The 19,243-nt window shown below is 34.8% G+C and overlaps 1 protein-coding gene across 3 annotated transcripts in view; it reads right to left on the bottom strand.

The window, feature by feature from the left end:
• Nucleotides 1-19,243, bottom strand: part of LOC146168176 (integrin alpha-6-like) — a 69,508-nt gene that overhangs the window by 37,788 nt on the left and 12,477 nt on the right. For 2 of the 3 annotated variants that reach the window (XR_014494551.1, XM_083382268.1), the window contains exons 3-10: nucleotides 13,990-14,123; nucleotides 12,264-12,343; nucleotides 8,001-8,139; nucleotides 6,186-6,317; nucleotides 5,609-5,713; nucleotides 2,815-2,925; nucleotides 2,659-2,758; nucleotides 2,474-2,593 (exon numbers count right to left, since the gene is read on the bottom strand). Coding sequence is in view for 2 of the 3 variants with exons in the window: in XM_083382268.1 (XP_083238394.1) it covers nucleotides 2,474-2,593; nucleotides 2,659-2,758; nucleotides 2,815-2,925; nucleotides 5,609-5,713; nucleotides 6,186-6,317; nucleotides 8,001-8,139; nucleotides 12,264-12,343; nucleotides 13,990-14,123 (921 nt within the window). In the remaining variant the exon portion in view is untranslated. Of the gene's footprint in view, nucleotides 1-2,473; nucleotides 2,594-2,658; nucleotides 2,759-2,814; nucleotides 2,926-5,346; nucleotides 5,467-5,608; nucleotides 5,714-6,185; nucleotides 6,318-8,000; nucleotides 8,140-12,263; nucleotides 12,344-13,989; nucleotides 14,124-19,243 lie in introns of all 3 variants that reach the window. The other variant, XM_083382260.1, reaches the window with a different exon arrangement.

A 19,243-nucleotide genomic window follows, 5' to 3' on the forward strand; every position in this document is an offset into this window, starting at 1 on the left:
TAAGGGGCATATTTAAGTTTAACTAAGGGGCATATTTAAGGGTTGTAGATCTGCCTGTTAACTGCAAAAGCAAATAAACACAAATATCATTTGAACAACCTTCCAATAGATAGTCAAATAAAGTACAACTGCACAATGGCTGTTCATAAAAACATAGTCACAACTGCAGTATAACCCCTTGGAACTTTGCAAAATGCACTCATCTACTCATTGCACAAGAGACATCATGCTGCCATGTGTTTAAAGAGTTATCTTATATTTTCTCCTTATGATCCTATTTTGTTTCAACCATTTATTATATACTGGAACTAAAGAAAATACCCAGAGTTAAAAGAAGCATTTCCTAATCTTAATACTATGTTGTCTTGAACTAGCTACACAAAATGCAACTTGGCCTACTGACTTTATCCTGTCCGGACAACGTAAACTAATTTTTGTGACAATAAAAGTGAGGTATATTTTTGTTATCTTTTAATCCAGTAACCGTCAACCTTTTTCTAAATATGAGAATACAAAAGAGAGTATACCCTCTTTAAAATGGAAGCTTTGAATCTGCTAGATTAGTACCAAATTATTAGTAATAAGCTAAGATGAATGGTATTTTAATGAAAACAATATATGCTGTGGCAGTAGATAACAGAGATCACACATAGGGGGTTGTAATGTAATAATAAGAAACTGGACATTTCAGTCAAACAGATTTTTCTTTCAAATAACAGAATCTGCCTAAATTTGATGAAGAAAAAACAAACGATTCAGGTTGCATGTCAATCATAAAGATTAAACTAAGCACAGAATTTAGTATTGTGAATATCAGTTTGTTTGGATGTTATATGACAGGGATGGTGAACCTTTTTAAGGCGCGGGTCACAAACCTGACCTTAATCCTTACAAAGTTCCCAAGTGGGTTGGTTAGGTACTAGTCCTATTTGTGGTCTTAGGATATGCTTATAAAGAATAATTTTGCGGTACCAATCATTACAGCTGCGCCTAACTCAATGTTTTCAACACTTTTTTCAAAAAAGTAAGGCTTGATTTTGCATTGTCAATTGTCGAAAACACCCCTGCTAATCAGCCAAGCTGAAGGAATAACGAAGGCTTGCGTTTACGGTCGATATCTTGCGTTTATTGACCGTAAACGACATATCTTGCATTTATGGTCAACCAAACAGGAGATGAAAAACGGCGTTTGATTTTGGTAATTGCATTAGCTTAAGACGCATGACCTAATTACATTAAAAACATTACCGCTTAAGACAGTGAGTAAAACCCTGACAAAAACGAACAAAAAGTGATAATCACTAACAAAAAAAAAAAAAAATAGGGGGGGGGGGGCCTAGACACCCAACCCCCCTCCTGAATATGCCACTGGTTGCTAATTTACAAATAACATTTAACAGAACTGTTTGCCATCGTTTCTTTACAATAGAGCCAATTTAGCAAGTTTTTACAAGAGGAAAATTCCCAAATTTTGATAATTTGCCTGTTAAACTTTAAGTCGCATTGAGCATTACAAAATTATGACCCAATTTCAATAATTTTTATGCTATCCTATTTTTAAGGTCCAAACCACGAGAAAAATTTTAACTAGCTAAAATCTGAACAACCCTAATCTGCATGTTATAGTCGACTATTAAAAAAATGAATCTTTACATGTAACATAAAATTAACTAAAAATAAAACACAAAATAAAGTCAACATGCTACCAAAAAGTAATGTTCTGCATAGCGTTACATTTTTAAAGAATTCTCGTGGTAAACAATACTTTATAACCTGGCTTGTCTCATTACATGTTGTGCAAAGATGTTCTTGTCACATCACATGTTGTGCAAAGATGTTTAACAAGTGTTTTATAAAATATTTAATGTCTAAAAAGATGCCTTCAAATAAACACATTTCCCTGGTTCTACACACCAACACAGACATAAAAAGTGAAGCTATCAGCCTTTCTTTAATCAATTGGCTAAACTTAGCTTGTATTAACTCTGGCATGATGCATATCCCTACATTTGTTCTGCATCTTCCATATTGCTGAACAGAACCATGTGCAGTCAGATAGCAAACAAACAAATATATATATATAAGATTTATATACTGCGGTTTCAGCAAATTAGAACCGGAATGGTAGAACACAATATATAATAGTGATTAAGAGGCAACAGCTTGAAGGTTTCTAATATTTTAATCCCTGCTAAATTGGGGTAAAGTGCAAAAAAGCTTATTGTAATGGTAAATACTGCAATAGAGCCTCTTTACAACATACCAAGAACCCATTATGACCACTATACATAACATTTATTTTTGGAAAGTACACAAAAAAAAACAAGCTTATTGCAATAGTAATTATTTTACATCCCTGGGACATATTTTTTTATACCAAGTTAAATGTGATATGGTACAAAACCAGCAAATACCTTTTTTAACCTGGGCAATGCCGATATTTTGTTTAGCTTACTACAAAACCACAACTTACACTTTTGTTGGGGTTGGTCCAATAGTACTTTGGCCTTTGTTTATATACACATATACAGCTCCACCATGTTTATTATCTTTGTCATAGTATTGTGGTGCACCAACAATTAAATCTTCTCGTCTAAATGTTTTTGGAAATTTGTCATATTCGAGAATTAACAAACGTATAACATTATAAGCACTTACCCATCACCAGTTATGTCAATGATTTGTACATCATAGCCAAATGCAGAAGCTAGACGTTCTCCAAATAAAATTTCTTTTTTTTTCAAGACTTTTGCAACTCCTATACCATGAATGTTTTTTAAGCAATGTCAAAATCACAATAAAATAGTTACTAACCTTGTTGCTCTTTTTCAAATACTACAACTATTCCTGTGTCATTTGCTCTAGGAGCACCAGCAACAAAATTTGTGAATTTGCCAGTAATATTTCCAGTGGCAACAGAAAAACCTTAAAAATGACACTATGTTACAAATTTAAACTCATATGACGTCAAGCCACCTTAACCACAATTGCCACCATCTTTACTCAAATTACCACCATAAATAACCAATTACATATATATATACGGCCAAAGCATAAGATTCAAATAAGAACCATGACATTTTAATCTTATCACACACATATTAACTGTTGCTAATAAGCATAACATTAATCAAAATGGTTCTCTGGTAATTATTATTTATATTTGCCTACAATTGAACACTTCCACAAGTCGCCTAAGGTTGAATGTCACTGAACACTTCTACATGTACAACAACACAAAAAAAATATTTCATGAAACCAAATGACTGCAGTCTCTTTCAGCAAGTGTTTGTAGCATGCAAAGAGAATCATGTCTGTTTTGATGTTTATGCTGTTGCCCTTCTGGTGAACATTCCATGATTCCGAAAACACAAGAAAAAAATAAAAAACAGTTCACAATAACACAATAATAAAAACGACTGCAGCCTTCAAGTATCCTCAAATGATTATGCATCTGTAGCATGAGAGCATCACATCTGTTTGGACGTTCATGGCATTGCCCATCTTGTCGAAATTTCCAAGTTTCAAAATTAATCTTTTGTGGTTAGGTTTCCGGGCTATAACAATCTCAAGACCAAAATGTTTGGGATATAGCAAAATTTGGCAACAAAAAAGGGTCTTCTTTTCTTTTTTCTTTTTGATTTAGTCATGTATTGTATATGTATGAGGATTTGTTATCATTACCCCGAAGGGGACTTGTGTTGGTTGTTGAAACGAAGGAAAAAAACTAATTACCAGAGTAGTTATTTTGATTAATGTTAGGATACTTATTTGTTGTGTTAAAGTTATTATAGACCGAAGCAAAATTTAAGTTACAATCATCATATAAAGGCATTACAGTACTTTTTAAACATTTTAATACCCTAATACTCCCCAGTTTTAATGGCAATATAAGTCTTAAATTCATGACAAAACATTTTCAGGTGAAACAACTTTTTAGAGATCTTGCACTCGCCCGCTAACAAAACCAACTGCAATTTGCTCTGGGCAGGTGCTGATTGATGCCCACTAGCCAAGCTGGCGAGGGCCTTAAATGAGAATTATTTGTTGTTATACTGTTATAAGAATGTTCATCTCAATTTTTTGATCGAAGGCCATACCAATGTTCAGCACCACAGACTTGCCCAAAATGACAAAGCTACAGGTCAGTCAGGGCTGTGAAGTTGGCTTGAAACAACTAAAGTCCGTCTCAAGCCTAGAATATAAAGTTTATGTGTAGAGTCCAACTTCAGACAAATAAACTGACTTGATTGAGACCCAAATTTGTACAACCACAACAAAAAATTAATGTAGAAAGGCTTAAAAGTAATATTTTACATATGTTCTTTGTTATCACAGTAGCGCTAAGGCTAAACTCATTCACATATTTGAACTGTGCACCGGTGGTTTTCATAGACAATAAGATTTATTTTGAGTTACAAGTCACTAATAACACAATTAGGGTTCTTTATATTACTAGTTTAATCAAATTGTTTATTTGAGTAGGAATGAAATTTTCATATAAAAAAGGTAATTATTGATAAACATTTTGGCGAGTGCAATTTGGTTAGGGTAAGAGCAAATTTTAAGTCAGTATCTAGCCCAGTGTTTCTCAACCTTTTTACTTGGGGGCGCACCTAGAGACGTATGTAAATGAGGCGGCGCACCTAGCGAGCGCGAAATTTTTTAGGTGTACCGATATTTCTCTTAAATTGCCTGCATTTTTTTATTATATGGGTTTTATAGTTGCATATCTTTAAAGGGACTTCCAGCCCTTGGAACTAAAAACGTTATTTTGTCCATTAAAGTCTTAAAACCGATTAATTTTGGACATATTTTGACATGTTTTTTCCAGCGCTCGCGGCACACCTAGCAGCCTTCCATGGCGCACCAGTGCGCCGCGGCGCACCGGTTGAGAAACGCTGATCTAGCCTAACATTACTAAAAAGCTTTTGTTTAATCTGTTACCCAAAAGAAGCAGTGTTGCAACTGAAGGAATATAAATCACTCCTCAATGCAATATAAAATACAAATTACAACAAACAATACTACATTTTACTTTACTAATATTAACGATAAGCATAATGATAAAAATGTCATTACAAGACTAGGTATACTTCAATAAGTTATGTGAAACAAATACAAATGACATACAACATGTCTATACGTTTGTCAATGCTGAAGCAGGCATAACACAACACATAGTTGAGCTGTGCCAGGTGCTTGGAAACAACAAAGAAAGACAGAAGTTCTTAGTTCCATTCTTTTGCATGCATTTTCAAATTATTTTTATGGTGGCAAAAATATGGTATATTACATGCAGTAATTTGGACTGAAGAAGTTTGGAATTGAGGATTGTATCATTACCAAGATAAGAATTTTGAGAAACCGGATCACCATATTTTCTTAAAGGAAACTCTGGTATCCAGGTTGTGGTAACTCCAGAAAACCATTGGTCTGCTTTAGTTCTTGCAGTGTGAACTGTGCCTTTAAATGTCACGTATGGAGTTCAAGGTAATTAAGGTAATTAAATGACTAATATGAGGTAATTTGTCACGGAATGAGCAAAGAAATAGACATGTTGTATGTATCAAATACAAGTATTCGTGACAGAAAAATAATAGAATACCCAAGTAGCTATTTTGGGGAACAACTCCCTTCCTATCATCATCTTTGCTCCATAACGAAATAGGAAAAAACACATTTTGGGACATCTCATTTGAATTTATGGCACCTATAAAATTATGTGGACAAATCTTTATTCTATAATACACAAAATTCAATACCCTCTAGAGTTGACACTACACTGTTGGTCTTGCAACTATTCAAAATTTGGATTGCAGTCAATAAAGTCATTTACCAGGCAAAAAGACAAAAAAATGGTTACAAAAGTTCCCTCTGCAACAACAAGTAAAAGTATGACAAACTAAATTTGCCAAACATTGATTTGACAGAATTATTTTTTTTATTTTGATAATTCGTAGAGCGGTGTCAAAATTTACACATTAGGCTAAAATTTGTCGAAATTATTTTAAGTTAAAATTGCTTACAAAATGCACAAAAATCGTTTACAAAATATTGAAATTTTTTAAAAATTGTCGTTTAGTTTACTATTTTATCAAATTTAGTTTGAATTACATTCAAGATACAACAACATTTTAACAAATGCACTAATTCCAAAAACAACCCTAAATTTTAAAATAAACCTGTCCAGTGAAATGGTCCAGGCATTCCAAATACTAAATCTTCATCTTTGTTATTTGCAAAATCAACTGACATTCCAGCTTGGCAATACCCATACCATTCATGAGAATATGAACCTCCAGGATTAAGTTTGCCTTGAATAAACACAAATAAATTATTATTAAATAATTTTTTTTGGGGGGTGGGCGTATATGAAAATAAATGTACCAAAACATTTACGCCTGGCAGGAGTGTCGAAGAAGCAGGTTGGAGTTTTGCATATACAGGTTCGCTTTAGCTGGACATTAATTGGGTGTTTTCTGATTAGGGTTTTTTCCTACTTGACCTCATTACCATCACTATCTTATACTGTTAATAATATTTTACGTCAAATAAAAAGGGGGGAATTTCTTAAGTTCGGGATCCGTTTTTGGATTTATGGATACACAGCTAGCTCTTACTGGCTGAGCTTTAGTGGAATATCAATAAACGCCATTGGACTGTAGCCTGCTGCATTCTATTAATAGAAACAATTTCATTAGGGATGCCTTAGTCTGGATTGCTGCCAATGGAATATACATGGGTATGTACTGTGTTTCAGCATTCTGTAGTAGTAATGACCAATGATTGCAGTATACCAATAATAAAACACTAGGTCTTTTTAAAAAGGCTACTAGTAAAATACAAGATTAGCCTGCATGGAACTTTCAAATCATGACCATGGCCAAACCAGCTTGTATGATGATTTCTCATGTTTCGACTACGGAGCATAGCTTAGTCAGTAGAGTGATAGGTTATAGCCCTTTGGCATAGATTATGAGTTTGTACCCCAATTAACAGCCGTAATTCAAAACCAGCTGTTAAACATAACATCTCAGTCAATATGCATGGCAAAAGTCTGTGACACCTTAACCGTGCTACACAAGTGTAATTGTTGCAAAACACTTCTTCATCACAACAATGAGACACCAGTGAAACTTTATAAATGAAGATTGTTTTGTAATAGATGCTTTCCATTCGAGTTCAACAGCATTTGTGTAGCGGTATAGCCGATGGGTTACATTGCACTTCAAACAGGAAAAGAGCAAAAGTCCCAACATGATGCATACTCATAGCCTTATTTAGGGAAAAATAGATGGAAAAAGGTGAAGGGCCGCACGTTGCCCACCCTGTGTATTAAATGGCTCATAACTTGTGATTGGATTTTATTTTTTAACCAGCAAAAGTATGCTGAATTGCAGGTAATCTGTAATCTAAAAAAATTAAATATGGCTAAGGGTTAAAAGGAGAGTGCTAATACGGCCATATAAAGGTAATCTTGTGGCATTTAAGTGTTTATAAATGTTTTTTGCGATATAACCCAAAAATTTACTGAAAGACATTTCCACAATAAGCAGTGCTTTGTTTTACCACTCTTCTCCCCTTGAAAATCATTACTCTCTGTTTCTAAACAAATGAGCTTTTAAATTATTTTGTGACATAAAAACATGTCAAGTAAATTTCGTTCCACACTGTGGTAAATGTAGTTAAGTTTAGTTCATTTACTAAATTGTGAATGCGCTAATGGGTCAAAACAGGAAGTGTTTTGACTAAAGTTGCAGATGGTTATGGCTTCCAACCCTAAAAACACATGTTTTGTCTTTTAAGTTCAATATTTTTATAGGTACGCAGCACATCCAAACATATCAGCAGATAAAAAAAATTTAAGAACCTCTGATCCAAAAGTATCAAATGAAATGTTCACATGAATACAATTATTATCTACACAACATATATATGTATTAGGGTATAATTATAACCTATCATGAATGGCAATTAAACTATAAAAACACATTTACCCATGCAAGGTATCCACTCATGTCGAAAGTGAGCAGGTTGTAAATTGCTCTCTAGTACATAACATCGTCCAAGTTCCGCTTCCCACATTATTCCAAGGACACCGCCACCGCCTCTAAGTGTAAATCTTGGTGCACAAACCTATCAATGCAAAAAACATATCATAGCAATAATATCATAAACACTTGAAGGGACGAGGTATTCCAGAAAAAGAAAGTTTTAAATCAAGAATAAAAAATTTGGAATATTAAATAATTTTGTGTATATTTTATTTAATTTATTCAACTATTCGATTATGGGGGAATGGCAAGAAGTGAATTTATTATATTAGATTCTTTAATGACAAAACATTAAATATTTTTAATCCTTTTCTGACAAATGCAGTTTGCATTAAACAAAATTAAAAACTGTTAAAAATAAAACAAGTATGCAGTTTAAAACCAATTCTAAAGAACTGAAAATTGAAACAACATAAAAAGAATGCTTATTGGCGATATCTTATATACATTTTAGAAAGTTTGTCCGCTGGTTCCCTCTAAGTTTTTACCGTGTGTGCAGGTACCCAAAATTTTGTGCACATGCCAAAAATAAGTGCTCAAAATTTCCAACAAAAAAGTGCCCAAATTGGATACGCAGTAAAACTTTTTTTTTTGGTCTTCACTATTTTTAGTCTGTTAATATCCGCGCTCACGGAATTTACCCTAAAAATTAATTATTATTTGCTTGCTTTGTCCATCGGACGGATGTTTTTGTTGAAATGGAGAGGAGCAATATGCGCGGGAGAGCACAAATGGCATCGCAATAATCTTAATTAATTTCTCCCAGACATGTCCATTTATTTGGAGAACTGCGCTCGCTTGGACTTAGTCAAGCGTAGCGTGGTGTAACCGCCTAATGGTCAAGTTCATTATCGCGCTTAGTGCAGCGGTTTTATCAGTAAGCATTTTCAAGTTTTAAACAGGTTACGCATTTTCTGAAGTTGATAACTTTAATCAAAAAAAATTTCGCCTTTGCGTCTTTCCTGTTTATATTGACATAAATTTAACCTACACCTTTAGTTGGCACAACGCGCAAATTTGCCTTTTTATAGTATATTATAATTTGCATTGTACACTGTTATTTTGCATTGTACACCGTTTTTAATAGTTTATCTAGTTGAGTGTTAATTAACCTTGAAGTAGAAGACGAGCGAAGTGAGCGCTATTTTTTGGTATACAGGCATTTCTTTGAAATTTCAAGTTTTTATTACTTTGCCGAACATAAAAAAAATGTTAAAAAATATATGTACAATATTTGTTAATTCGTTTTCCGTTTGTCCTCGACGCACTTGGCAGCCTTCCGTGGCGCAACAGTAACGAGGCGCTGATCTAGTTTGAAAGACAGCATCAAAACGTAACAAATCGAACGTAGAAAGATCATCCAGGCGAAGCGTGAAAATTTTTTGCATTTACGTAGTTAAAATAGTCAAAAAGTATTTGAAATGGACTCGTGAATAGTTTGTCAAAGAGGCGGCGGGCCGGATAAATTATATTGGCTGATCTGGCCTGCAGGCCGTAGGTTGCCTACCCCGGTTTTAAGCAGTAAAAACAGCATTTAAGCGTTAAAAACAGCTTAGAACTGCAATACCTCCTGGCGGATCGTGTGAAACTACACTTGCGTGTAATTTCAAAGTAAAGCATAAGACACCGAATATAGGCAGAAAGCACACCAGACGTAACATGTAACCATAAAAATTACTGCACATAATAGAAAATATTTATAGCAGAACTTGCGACGCCCTGAGAATTTGTCGGCGCTTTATTTAGGGGGAAGCGCCTCCCCTAGTTAAGAACAACTTTTTTCCACATAATATATAGAACACTTTTTTGCTCGTACGTAACTCAGATAAAACAATTTGGGCACTTTTTGTTCTGTACGTAGCTCAGATAAAACTAATTTGGGCATTTTTTATTCCGTACATAGCTCGAATAAAACAAAATTGGGGCACTTTTGTTCGGTACGTAGCTCTGCTAAAACTAATTTGGGAATTTTTTTTTAGGCACTTTTTTGGTCGTTTGTAGCTCAAATAAAATAATTTGGGCACTTATTGTCCCTACGTAGCCAAATAAAACTAATTTGGGCATATTTTAGTCGTACGTAGCTCGAATAAAACTAATGTGGGCACTTTTTTGGTTGTACGTAGCTCGAATAAAACTCATGTGGCAACTGTTTTGTCTGTACGTAGCTTAAATAAAACTGATTTGGGCACTTTTTGGCCGTACATAGCTCAAATAAAAGAAATTTGGGCACTTTTTTTTGTCGGTACGTACCTCAGCTAAAACTAATTTGGGCATTTTTTGTTCCGTACGAAGCTCGAATAAAACAAATTTGGGCATTTTTTTAAACTTTTGTTAAGTAAGAATGGGGTACATAAGGTATTGTATGTACTAATCTTTGCAAAATAGTGATAATCTGGGCTTCAGGAGGCAACTGGAGGTCGAATTAGAAAAAAAAAAAACATTAAATTTTTTTTGCTTGCTTGCACTGCAAATACGCAAAAAAATGCGCTTATCGGGAACACTGCATGGCTGACACACCATGTAATACTCGCCTAACAAAAGGACCGACAGAGCGTCACACTGGGCGCCGCCTAACAAATGGTCAATGTGCACTTGTATCTCCATGGGCGCGTGCGCGACATATTGTAAAACTCTTAACGGAACCGCGCAAAACTTTCAAGCGCAATTACCTGCATGGACATAAAAATCAAATTACTGCGTGGACATAAAATCAAATTAAATATATTGGCTTAATAAAAACAAATTTTACTAAGAAAAAATACTTCTATGTTTAAGAACTTTCTAATGTCTGTTACCGAGCATACCCCGCAAAATTTAGGAAAAGAATTCACAAATTTTCCCATTTAAGAACTTCTTGGAAGTTTGTTACCGTGCAAAATTTAGGTAGAGTTTGCAAAATATCACATTTAATGCAGCGGCTTTAATAGTAACTAATTTTTGTGAAATTGTTACAGGTAAATTTTAAATCATCGGTTATAAAGCGAGATTTAAGCACACTGACATGTTGTGAGTCAACATAATATGTTATGTTGATTAACGGTGAACAACTTGGCAACCCAAGAACGATTTGGCACCGGGATTACATATTTGTTTAAAATGTGACGCCAATCTATGATTCTACCAAAATCACACATATTTTTCCGTCTTGGTTTAGTTTTTTGCCTGAAGTTAACGATTGCACTCTAAGCCAGTGGTTCTCAACCGCCGGTCCTAGGACCGGTGTTCATCCATGTCAACTTTCCTGCCAGTCCGCCAATTATATTACAGAACTTTTAAATCTCAATTACAAAATGCAAGATGTTGAAGGCTTTTCCATCTAATTTAGAACTTCGCCAGTTCCGTAATTTGCAACATTGTGATGTAAAATAGAGTTAATGGTATGCTTTGGACCAGGGCTGCGGAGTCGGTTAAAAATAACCCAAATCTGACTCCGGCCAAAAAATAAACCCGAGTCCTGAAGTCCGACTCAAGTCAAATGTGCTTTCGTTGATTCCCGAGTCTGGCCCGAATTCTACACCCTGTATTTCACCAATTTACCTAACTAAAATAACGTGGATATTCAGCAATCCACTTATAGGGGTGTCATATAATTCAATCACTTACAATACAAGGTAGAAAAACAATTTACAGTTGGCGGCCATATCAGTTTTAAAATTTGGTACTGCGCATGCTCATGTCGGACTCGGGACTGGGGTAGTTTTACTCAGTCTTACTCGAGTCCCGAGCCCGAAAAACAAACCGACTCCTCGAGTCCCGAAGCTGGTTAAGTCTTAAATTTTAAGACCAGTTGTATGTGACAAAATTTAATCGAACCACGTATAACAAGTATGATATCAAAAAGACAGCATCACATTGCTCATTAAATTAAAGTTTCCATTGGAACTTTGCTTTTAAGTTGCATACATTTGTCGTAATTACATCTTGGGTTGATTTTGCATCTTAAAGGACCGCTTTTGCTGGATGTTTATTTGACAAGTTTTTTTAAATCTGATTTTGGCAAATGATGTTATATCTCAATTCGCAAATTATGTGATCGCCTAAAACAAATTAATTGTGTAACTCACTTGTTTAAAGCCAGCAATACAAAGTTTCAAAACATCCGCACATTCTTTTAGACTACTAAACATTTTTTAGTATAAAGAATCAAAATATATATAAAAAACAAATCAGAAGCGATTAAAAAAGAAGTAACACACAATTACTTACTGCGACCTTCCCACCAGGTTTTTGACGTTTTAATGTCATTCCTAGCCATTGGTTTGAATTATTGATTTCTAAAGAAACAACTGAAACAAAAAAGTATTACAAATTCAAGCATAAATTAAACAAAACAAAATCAGGCAACTAGTAAACTTTCCAGGGCAATTAATTCCATGAGAAATGGTAATTATGTATCCCAGTAAGCAAGGTAAAAAAAATCAAACAAATTGTAAATCCCATGTCTAACACAGCCTAATGACATCATCGTTATGCTTACAGTTACTCACGTTTGGTCTCATACTAAACAATATACTAAGGGTAAGAAAAAAGTCTACCGAACATAACAATGTCATTAAGTTAGTCATAAAAATGACATACATACCAAGAAATTGCAATTTAGCATATAAACTTGAGTAGTCACATTTGTTAGCCTAACTACAAATGCACAAAAAATTACTTGTAACTTAATTGATGTCACTAGGAAGATACCGTTTTGCCATTGCAAAAAAGTAAATCAATTCAACAAACTGCTTATATTCAATGTTAAAACTAGGCTAACCATTGGAAAATGCTTACATTGACCACATGCAAACCTGTACTGAAAACAATGTTTTCTAGACATACATCTTTCTAATAACTGCAAGGGGGTTTAGTGCCAATGCAAGTCCATCACACCAGGTTTTAAAGTTCCAAAGGTTTTTTATCACACTGTTCCCATACAGTGTTCCGAACTATTGTTAACATACATTGGATGAAACAAAGGTTTATTAGAATTTAAGTTAATATGAACAATAATTCAATTTGGCTTTTTACAGTCACACAGATAATTATGATCATTTGTAAAAGGCCAGTTGATTACATGCTGATTCCAGACATGCTTTGTTATAAGGCAGTGGTCGACAAACTGTGGGCCACGGCCCAAATGCAAGTTACTTTTGAATGTCTTGGTGTAATCATGTAGTTGTGGGCGGTGTGATAGCCATACATTTATTGCACTTTATTTTAGAAGTTGTTGTGGCATATAATTTTTAAATTGGCTTAGCTTGGTAAGGCCCACATGACAAATGTGGTCCTTAAAGCCTGTCGACAAATATTTTTTGCCAACTTTAATTGTATATAAAGGCAAAATTTTGAGCTTTGCATGTATATCCTTCTTTTATAGTATGTTTTACATTATGGCATGGCATTGCTTTAGGCATCAAGGCGCCATGAAACATTTCACTTTAAAACCAAATATCCTGAATCAGCCACTGTTTTCGAAGTTGTTTTAAGTGGGCCCTTTATAGCTCTGAAAAGAGTACTTTATGCCACAACAAAAAAGCTTGCAGACCACTGCTCTAAATCAAAGGTCCCCAAACTAAGGCCACAGGCCAGATCTAGGCCAACAGATTAATCCGGTTGCATCACACATTCTTTCTGAATTAACCTAAAATATTGTTATTAATACTTTATTACTAAATGTTTGTAGGATGCCAAACTACGCTAAATTTTGTTAACATTTTTAAACTAAATGACATATTAATATAATTCAGTACAATATGGGTTAAATATTTATTTTATCTTCCCTTCGTTTTTATTATCGGCACACAAACTACCAGTCCTTTTCGCAATCTGGCCCATTATAAAAAAATATTGGTGACCCCTGCCCTAAACCATTATGGAGGAGGGACAGTAGTAGGTGAACATAAACCTTTTATAAGAATACACAGATATGTAGATTGTAGAAAAATACCTGGATCATCAATTATCACAGGTTTGCAGTCATCCTTTAAGACAGTAACTCCACATTTGAATAAGGAACCAGGTTTATAGGAGTTTGCACCATGAAATGATTGCGCATCTGCTGTTGGAGCTCCAACCAAAATTCTGCCAAAAATTATAATGTTAAATAATGACAGAACAAAGATCAGCTAAAAAAAAGCAAATTTTATGGTTTATACAATCAACACAACCTAATTTAAAGGTGTGCAGCAGGTAACAGGATATAGGACAGTCGAGGTGTATAGAGAAGTCAGGAGTCTCAACCTCAGTGCATGCTACATTTTTCTAGCCATGTGCCTGACTTGGTCTGTAATCCTGATTCCGACAACTGGTTACAGTCACGCGCATAGCATGACATGCTAATTAATGGGGTATCACACAATCACTAAACCCAAGGGCATGCAACCTGCGGCCCACGGAGTGCTTTGGTTTGTGCCGGCACCACAAAACATTCAGGTAAATGTTGTAACTGTTAAATTTTGAAACTTCCTGACTACTCCTAAGTCTAGGTCACCTTATATATTATGTAAATTTTTAGTTTTTAAAATAACCACAGTATGCGGTGGGAAGCGACTTTCTTAAATTACCGCAACAGTAATTTTGACCGTAAAGCAAATTATAATTACTCCAGGACTAAAATCGCCTTAAACGACAACCTTTTGTTGTGCTATTGTTTTACAACTATGAAATTATCGCTGCAGTAGCTGTTAACAGTTAATTACTATAGTTTGTTCATAATTTCGAGTCGAAAGTTATAGCAAAATTCAATGGTTGACGCAAGCAGAATGCAAAAGTAATTCCAAAGTAATGTGACCTGTGGTAGTCACTAAATCTGGTAGTCGACGAGATATATGCAAGTGGCCTGTGGTCTGATCCGAATACACATATTTGGCCCAGCAGTATAAAAGGTTGCACACCCCTGACTAACCCTATAAAAGTATCACACAATCACCAAACCAGGCATAGCCCATTCTTTATGTTTTGTGTATTGTAGATGCTTAAAACATCAATTACAATAGGAGCGTGAGACTGCAAAATTGTCTACTTGACACGAGAAAAATGAAACGTTTAAATCACATTTAAAGGTCATTAGGCTGTTACACTTAGCTGTCAGTGAAATAAAGAACGTTTAACAAATACCCGTTTGAATGGAGTGTAACTTCATAAATGCCCATTTTTATCAAGATATCTGAAGTGCTGTTATACCAAACATTAATGTAATGCTACAAATGAATTGTATTACCCCCCAAAAATGAAACAAATAGTGCCTTAGAGTTCAATATAAACATGGATCAAACTTTTTGACGCGTTAAAATAGAGAGGCTTTTGAAATAAGAAATTTTGTTAGTGCTTATGTTTCCAGGAAAACAAATTATTTTTTTTTGTTAAATCTGTGAATGTCAGGCAAAAAAAACAAAAAAAAAAAAACTTTTGTATTCCTAAAAATCAGAACCGCAACGGCCTTCTGTTCCTTTTCAAGATTGAGGCAAATCAAAAACGTTCACCTAAGGCGAAGAGCACTCGAACAGCTTTGACATCTGATGTCAAATATTCCGAGAATAAGATTACACTGGAACACTATATACGGATCTGTTCATAAGTTTAATGGTGAAAATAACGGCCCAAATAGACGTTAAAAGCGCCATGCTTTATTTTCAAACGTTTCGGCAATTTCTAATGCCATCATCAGTGATATCTGATATCACTGACGAAAAAGAAAAAAGATTACACTGAATATATAAAAAATGATATATTGATTTAGTATATAATTACATGCCTGGTTTCTACGTTGTTGGTAGGTCATTTCACCAATTAAATTTTTTTCGTTATCATGCCTGTTTGAGATTACTTGGCTCAATAACAAGTGAACATCTTAAGTAAACAACGATAAAGAACGGCAATTAGGATATGGCGGTATAAAGACAGACTTCCAATGCAGGTGCAATGTTGCATGTCTAACCTTGCAGAAATCACAGTTTTAGTTTTTGTGATCATTGTTTACTGAGATTTCAAAGGGGGTGTCAAGACTGCTAGGAGTACTAATTGGAACTGTATCATTGATGTAAATTAATTACTGCTTCAATAAGGTAATTATAATTGTGGAAAATCTACTCGAATTTTGTGTGGTAAAACAAAAGTAAAAATTCATCAAGCATAACTATTGCATATTACGTTGTAATATCTCCATGTAAATTTATTACCCTTTTGTTTTACAAAAATATAAAAATGAATGTGGCAAATACCAAGTAACCAAAAAACAATGTGACCTCATCTTGGTCAAAGGCCTAAATAATGCAATATTATTGTTTGAATGGCATTACACATAACATTGTTACTTATGCCTAAACTTTGCACTACATGGCGCTACCTGTTCGATAAAGAGCAATTCTAGAAATTTATCAAAACCGAAATAAAACCATGATAAGACATTTTTTTAAGGACAAAAACGGTTTCGCAGCTGGCGCCTGGCAGGAGTGTCGGTGACGCACGTGTTTGCTTTATGTCTGAAGGTCACCTTTGCTGGACTTTATTGGCGATTTCTATTTAGTTTTTTTCCTATGGAAGACGTCATTACAAATCACTATTTTATAATGTCATAACTGTCGCTATTTTATGAGTCACTAGTAATCAATGTTCTATTAGTATGGATAATGATGAAAGTGAAATTAAATAGAACTCATGAAAATCTGATGTCCAGCTGAATTGTCACTTTGCAACAGTCATGGTACGCAGGGGCGTAGCGTGGGGGGGTATTTAGGAGTCTTGACACCCCCCTTTGAAATCTCAGTAAACAATGATCACAAAAATTAAACCGTAATTGCTGCGATGTTACATCGGAAACATTGCACCTGGCATTGAAAACACGTCGGCCGCCTAATCAGGTCGGTGCTTATCGCCGTTAATCACTGCTTGTTATTGTTGTTTCATTTGGCATTTTGCCTGTCACCGACTCAAGTAATCTGAAACAGGCCTTTTAACGCATATGTATTTTATTGGCAAAACGAACAGACTTCTCAACGACGCAAAGAAAACGGGCGTGTTAAGCTACAACAACGTGCTTTTTAAACAAATTTAATTCATTCTTCTTGCTTTTTTATATGAACTCCTGTATAATATCATCCACAGAGTAGTTAATATCCCAGTGTACATTGATTAGCGTTAAGCCGATCAAGCGCTCTTCGCCTCAGGTCGCTCTATAGAACGTTTTTATCAACCTCAATCTCGAAAAGGCGAAAATCAAACTCCAAATCACCAAATTTGTTGATAAGCAATTAAAATTAAAAACTCATGACATTCAGACGTGAATGAGTCAACGCGGTGTTGCGTTTTTCTAGCGAACAGGCAATTTTAAACAGCCGTAAGCTACTAATAATCCCGGTTTTCACTGTCTAGAATTACCCAAACGTAAAAATTTTCGGGCTCCGCCCGTACCCCTAGGTGTTCATACCACCAGGGTGTACAAACTGTCCGGACCGGCAATGTTTTTAATGTGACTAGGTCACGTGTCTTAAGCTAATGCGTAACCAAAATAAAACGCAAAATACCGGTTTTTCGTCTTTTGTTTGGTCGACCGTAAACGCTGGAATATTTTCTCTTTCATTATTCGTTTAGGTTAGATTAGCAAGTGCGTATTCAACAATTGACAACGCTAAAACAAACCTTCTTTCTTTTTTTTCTTGCTAAAAAAGTCAAGTTAGGGTGCTAATGGTCCTCGCTGTTCACTGTCTGCGCTATTATCCAAAGTTGGTGTAGCAATTGAAGCAGTTCCTTAAAGGTGAACTGTGACTGTCTTGCGCGTTTCAAAGTCGCGATTTTGATGTTATGATAATTACCGCAAAATTTTTCTCTGTAAGCATACTCTAAGACTTGTAATTTAGTATACTCGTAAAACCTTTTACAATAAGTGTGATATACTTTAGGGCAGTGGTTTTTAACCTGGTGGTCGCCGTGTAGAATTTCAAAAAGAAAATAAAGAATTAGGCAATATGAACTAAAAGTTTAGCAGTATCGAAGGTGCAAAAGCAACCGCCAGTCTAACATTTTTCTTTGTATGGCTTTTGCTGCAGTGAACCTGTCACGTTTATGACGTCATCATTATACTTTCAATTAATGAATCAAGCCTAGCTTCAGTCAAACGATGTCCAAAAAAATGAATGGACACTCAAACCAGGGTTGCAAGAAGGCCTAAAATTTGAACCAAAATCGATAAATTGTCCTAATTTTAACTACGTGTCCGACGGTTTGTAAATCATTAGGACAGTAAAAGCCTTCTGTCCCAATTTTGTCGAATTTATTTGGAACATTGGATGAAGTAAAACCATGGGCTCATGAGGCCTCCAAAATGGTTTGTAACAACTTTACCAACGTAAGTACAAATTTTATTTATTTTTTTTATTTTTTTTTTTTTATGCGTGTTTCTGCAATAATTCTATGCAGCACAAAAGCACCAGGTGTACTCTAGGGTGCTTTAGTTCTAAATTACAAACTTACAATAAAAATTGTGCTAGGTTTACAATAGGTTACAGGCAAAGTATTTTTACTTTTAGGCAGTATCATAACTCTTTACATAGCCTTTTCTAAAACATCCATAGAATTCCTGTAATAAAATTTTGGTGTTGCAGTTTTGGCAAAAGGAAATAGAATTTACAGAAAGCTTTATTATTGCACTGCTGTTAACGACTAACCGTTTTGTAAATTTGTAAGGAATTTGGCTGCTCATGATGAAGATTTACCTCCATTGATTCCCTTTAGTCTCGCACTAGGTACATGCTAATTATTATTTGACCTAAATTGTTCTAATTTCACACCAACAATGTCCTAATCCTAAACCAAGCATCTGGCAACCCTGGCTCAAACTTTAGCTTGTTATGCATAGCGCATTTTAGCCAAATTTTGATACAATCATAGTCCAGATTTTTTCCCTATTTGAATTTTGCCAATTTTGAAGTGTGTTTCTTATTTAGCAGGTTTATGTATCGCACACTATAATTGAGGGGTCGCACAAGTTATCGAAAACTTAAACAACAATAATGATTAAAATCTGGCATTGCCAAACATTTATTTATTTTGATATTATCTGACTGTAGTGCTACAGAGTGCTTGTTTAAACAACATTTATACTAAGCTCGAAAGCAGTTTTTACATCTGGAAATTAGCTCATTAATTACAAAAAGCATTGATAAAAGATCTTTCCTAGACTGTTTTTTAGAGATGTAAGAAAAATC

The sequence above is a fragment of the Ascidiella aspersa genome, chromosome 1 (assembly GCF_963924565.1).
Source record: "Ascidiella aspersa chromosome 1, kaAscAspe10.2, whole genome shotgun sequence".
Taxonomy (NCBI): domain Eukaryota; kingdom Metazoa; phylum Chordata; class Ascidiacea; order Phlebobranchia; family Ascidiidae; genus Ascidiella; species Ascidiella aspersa.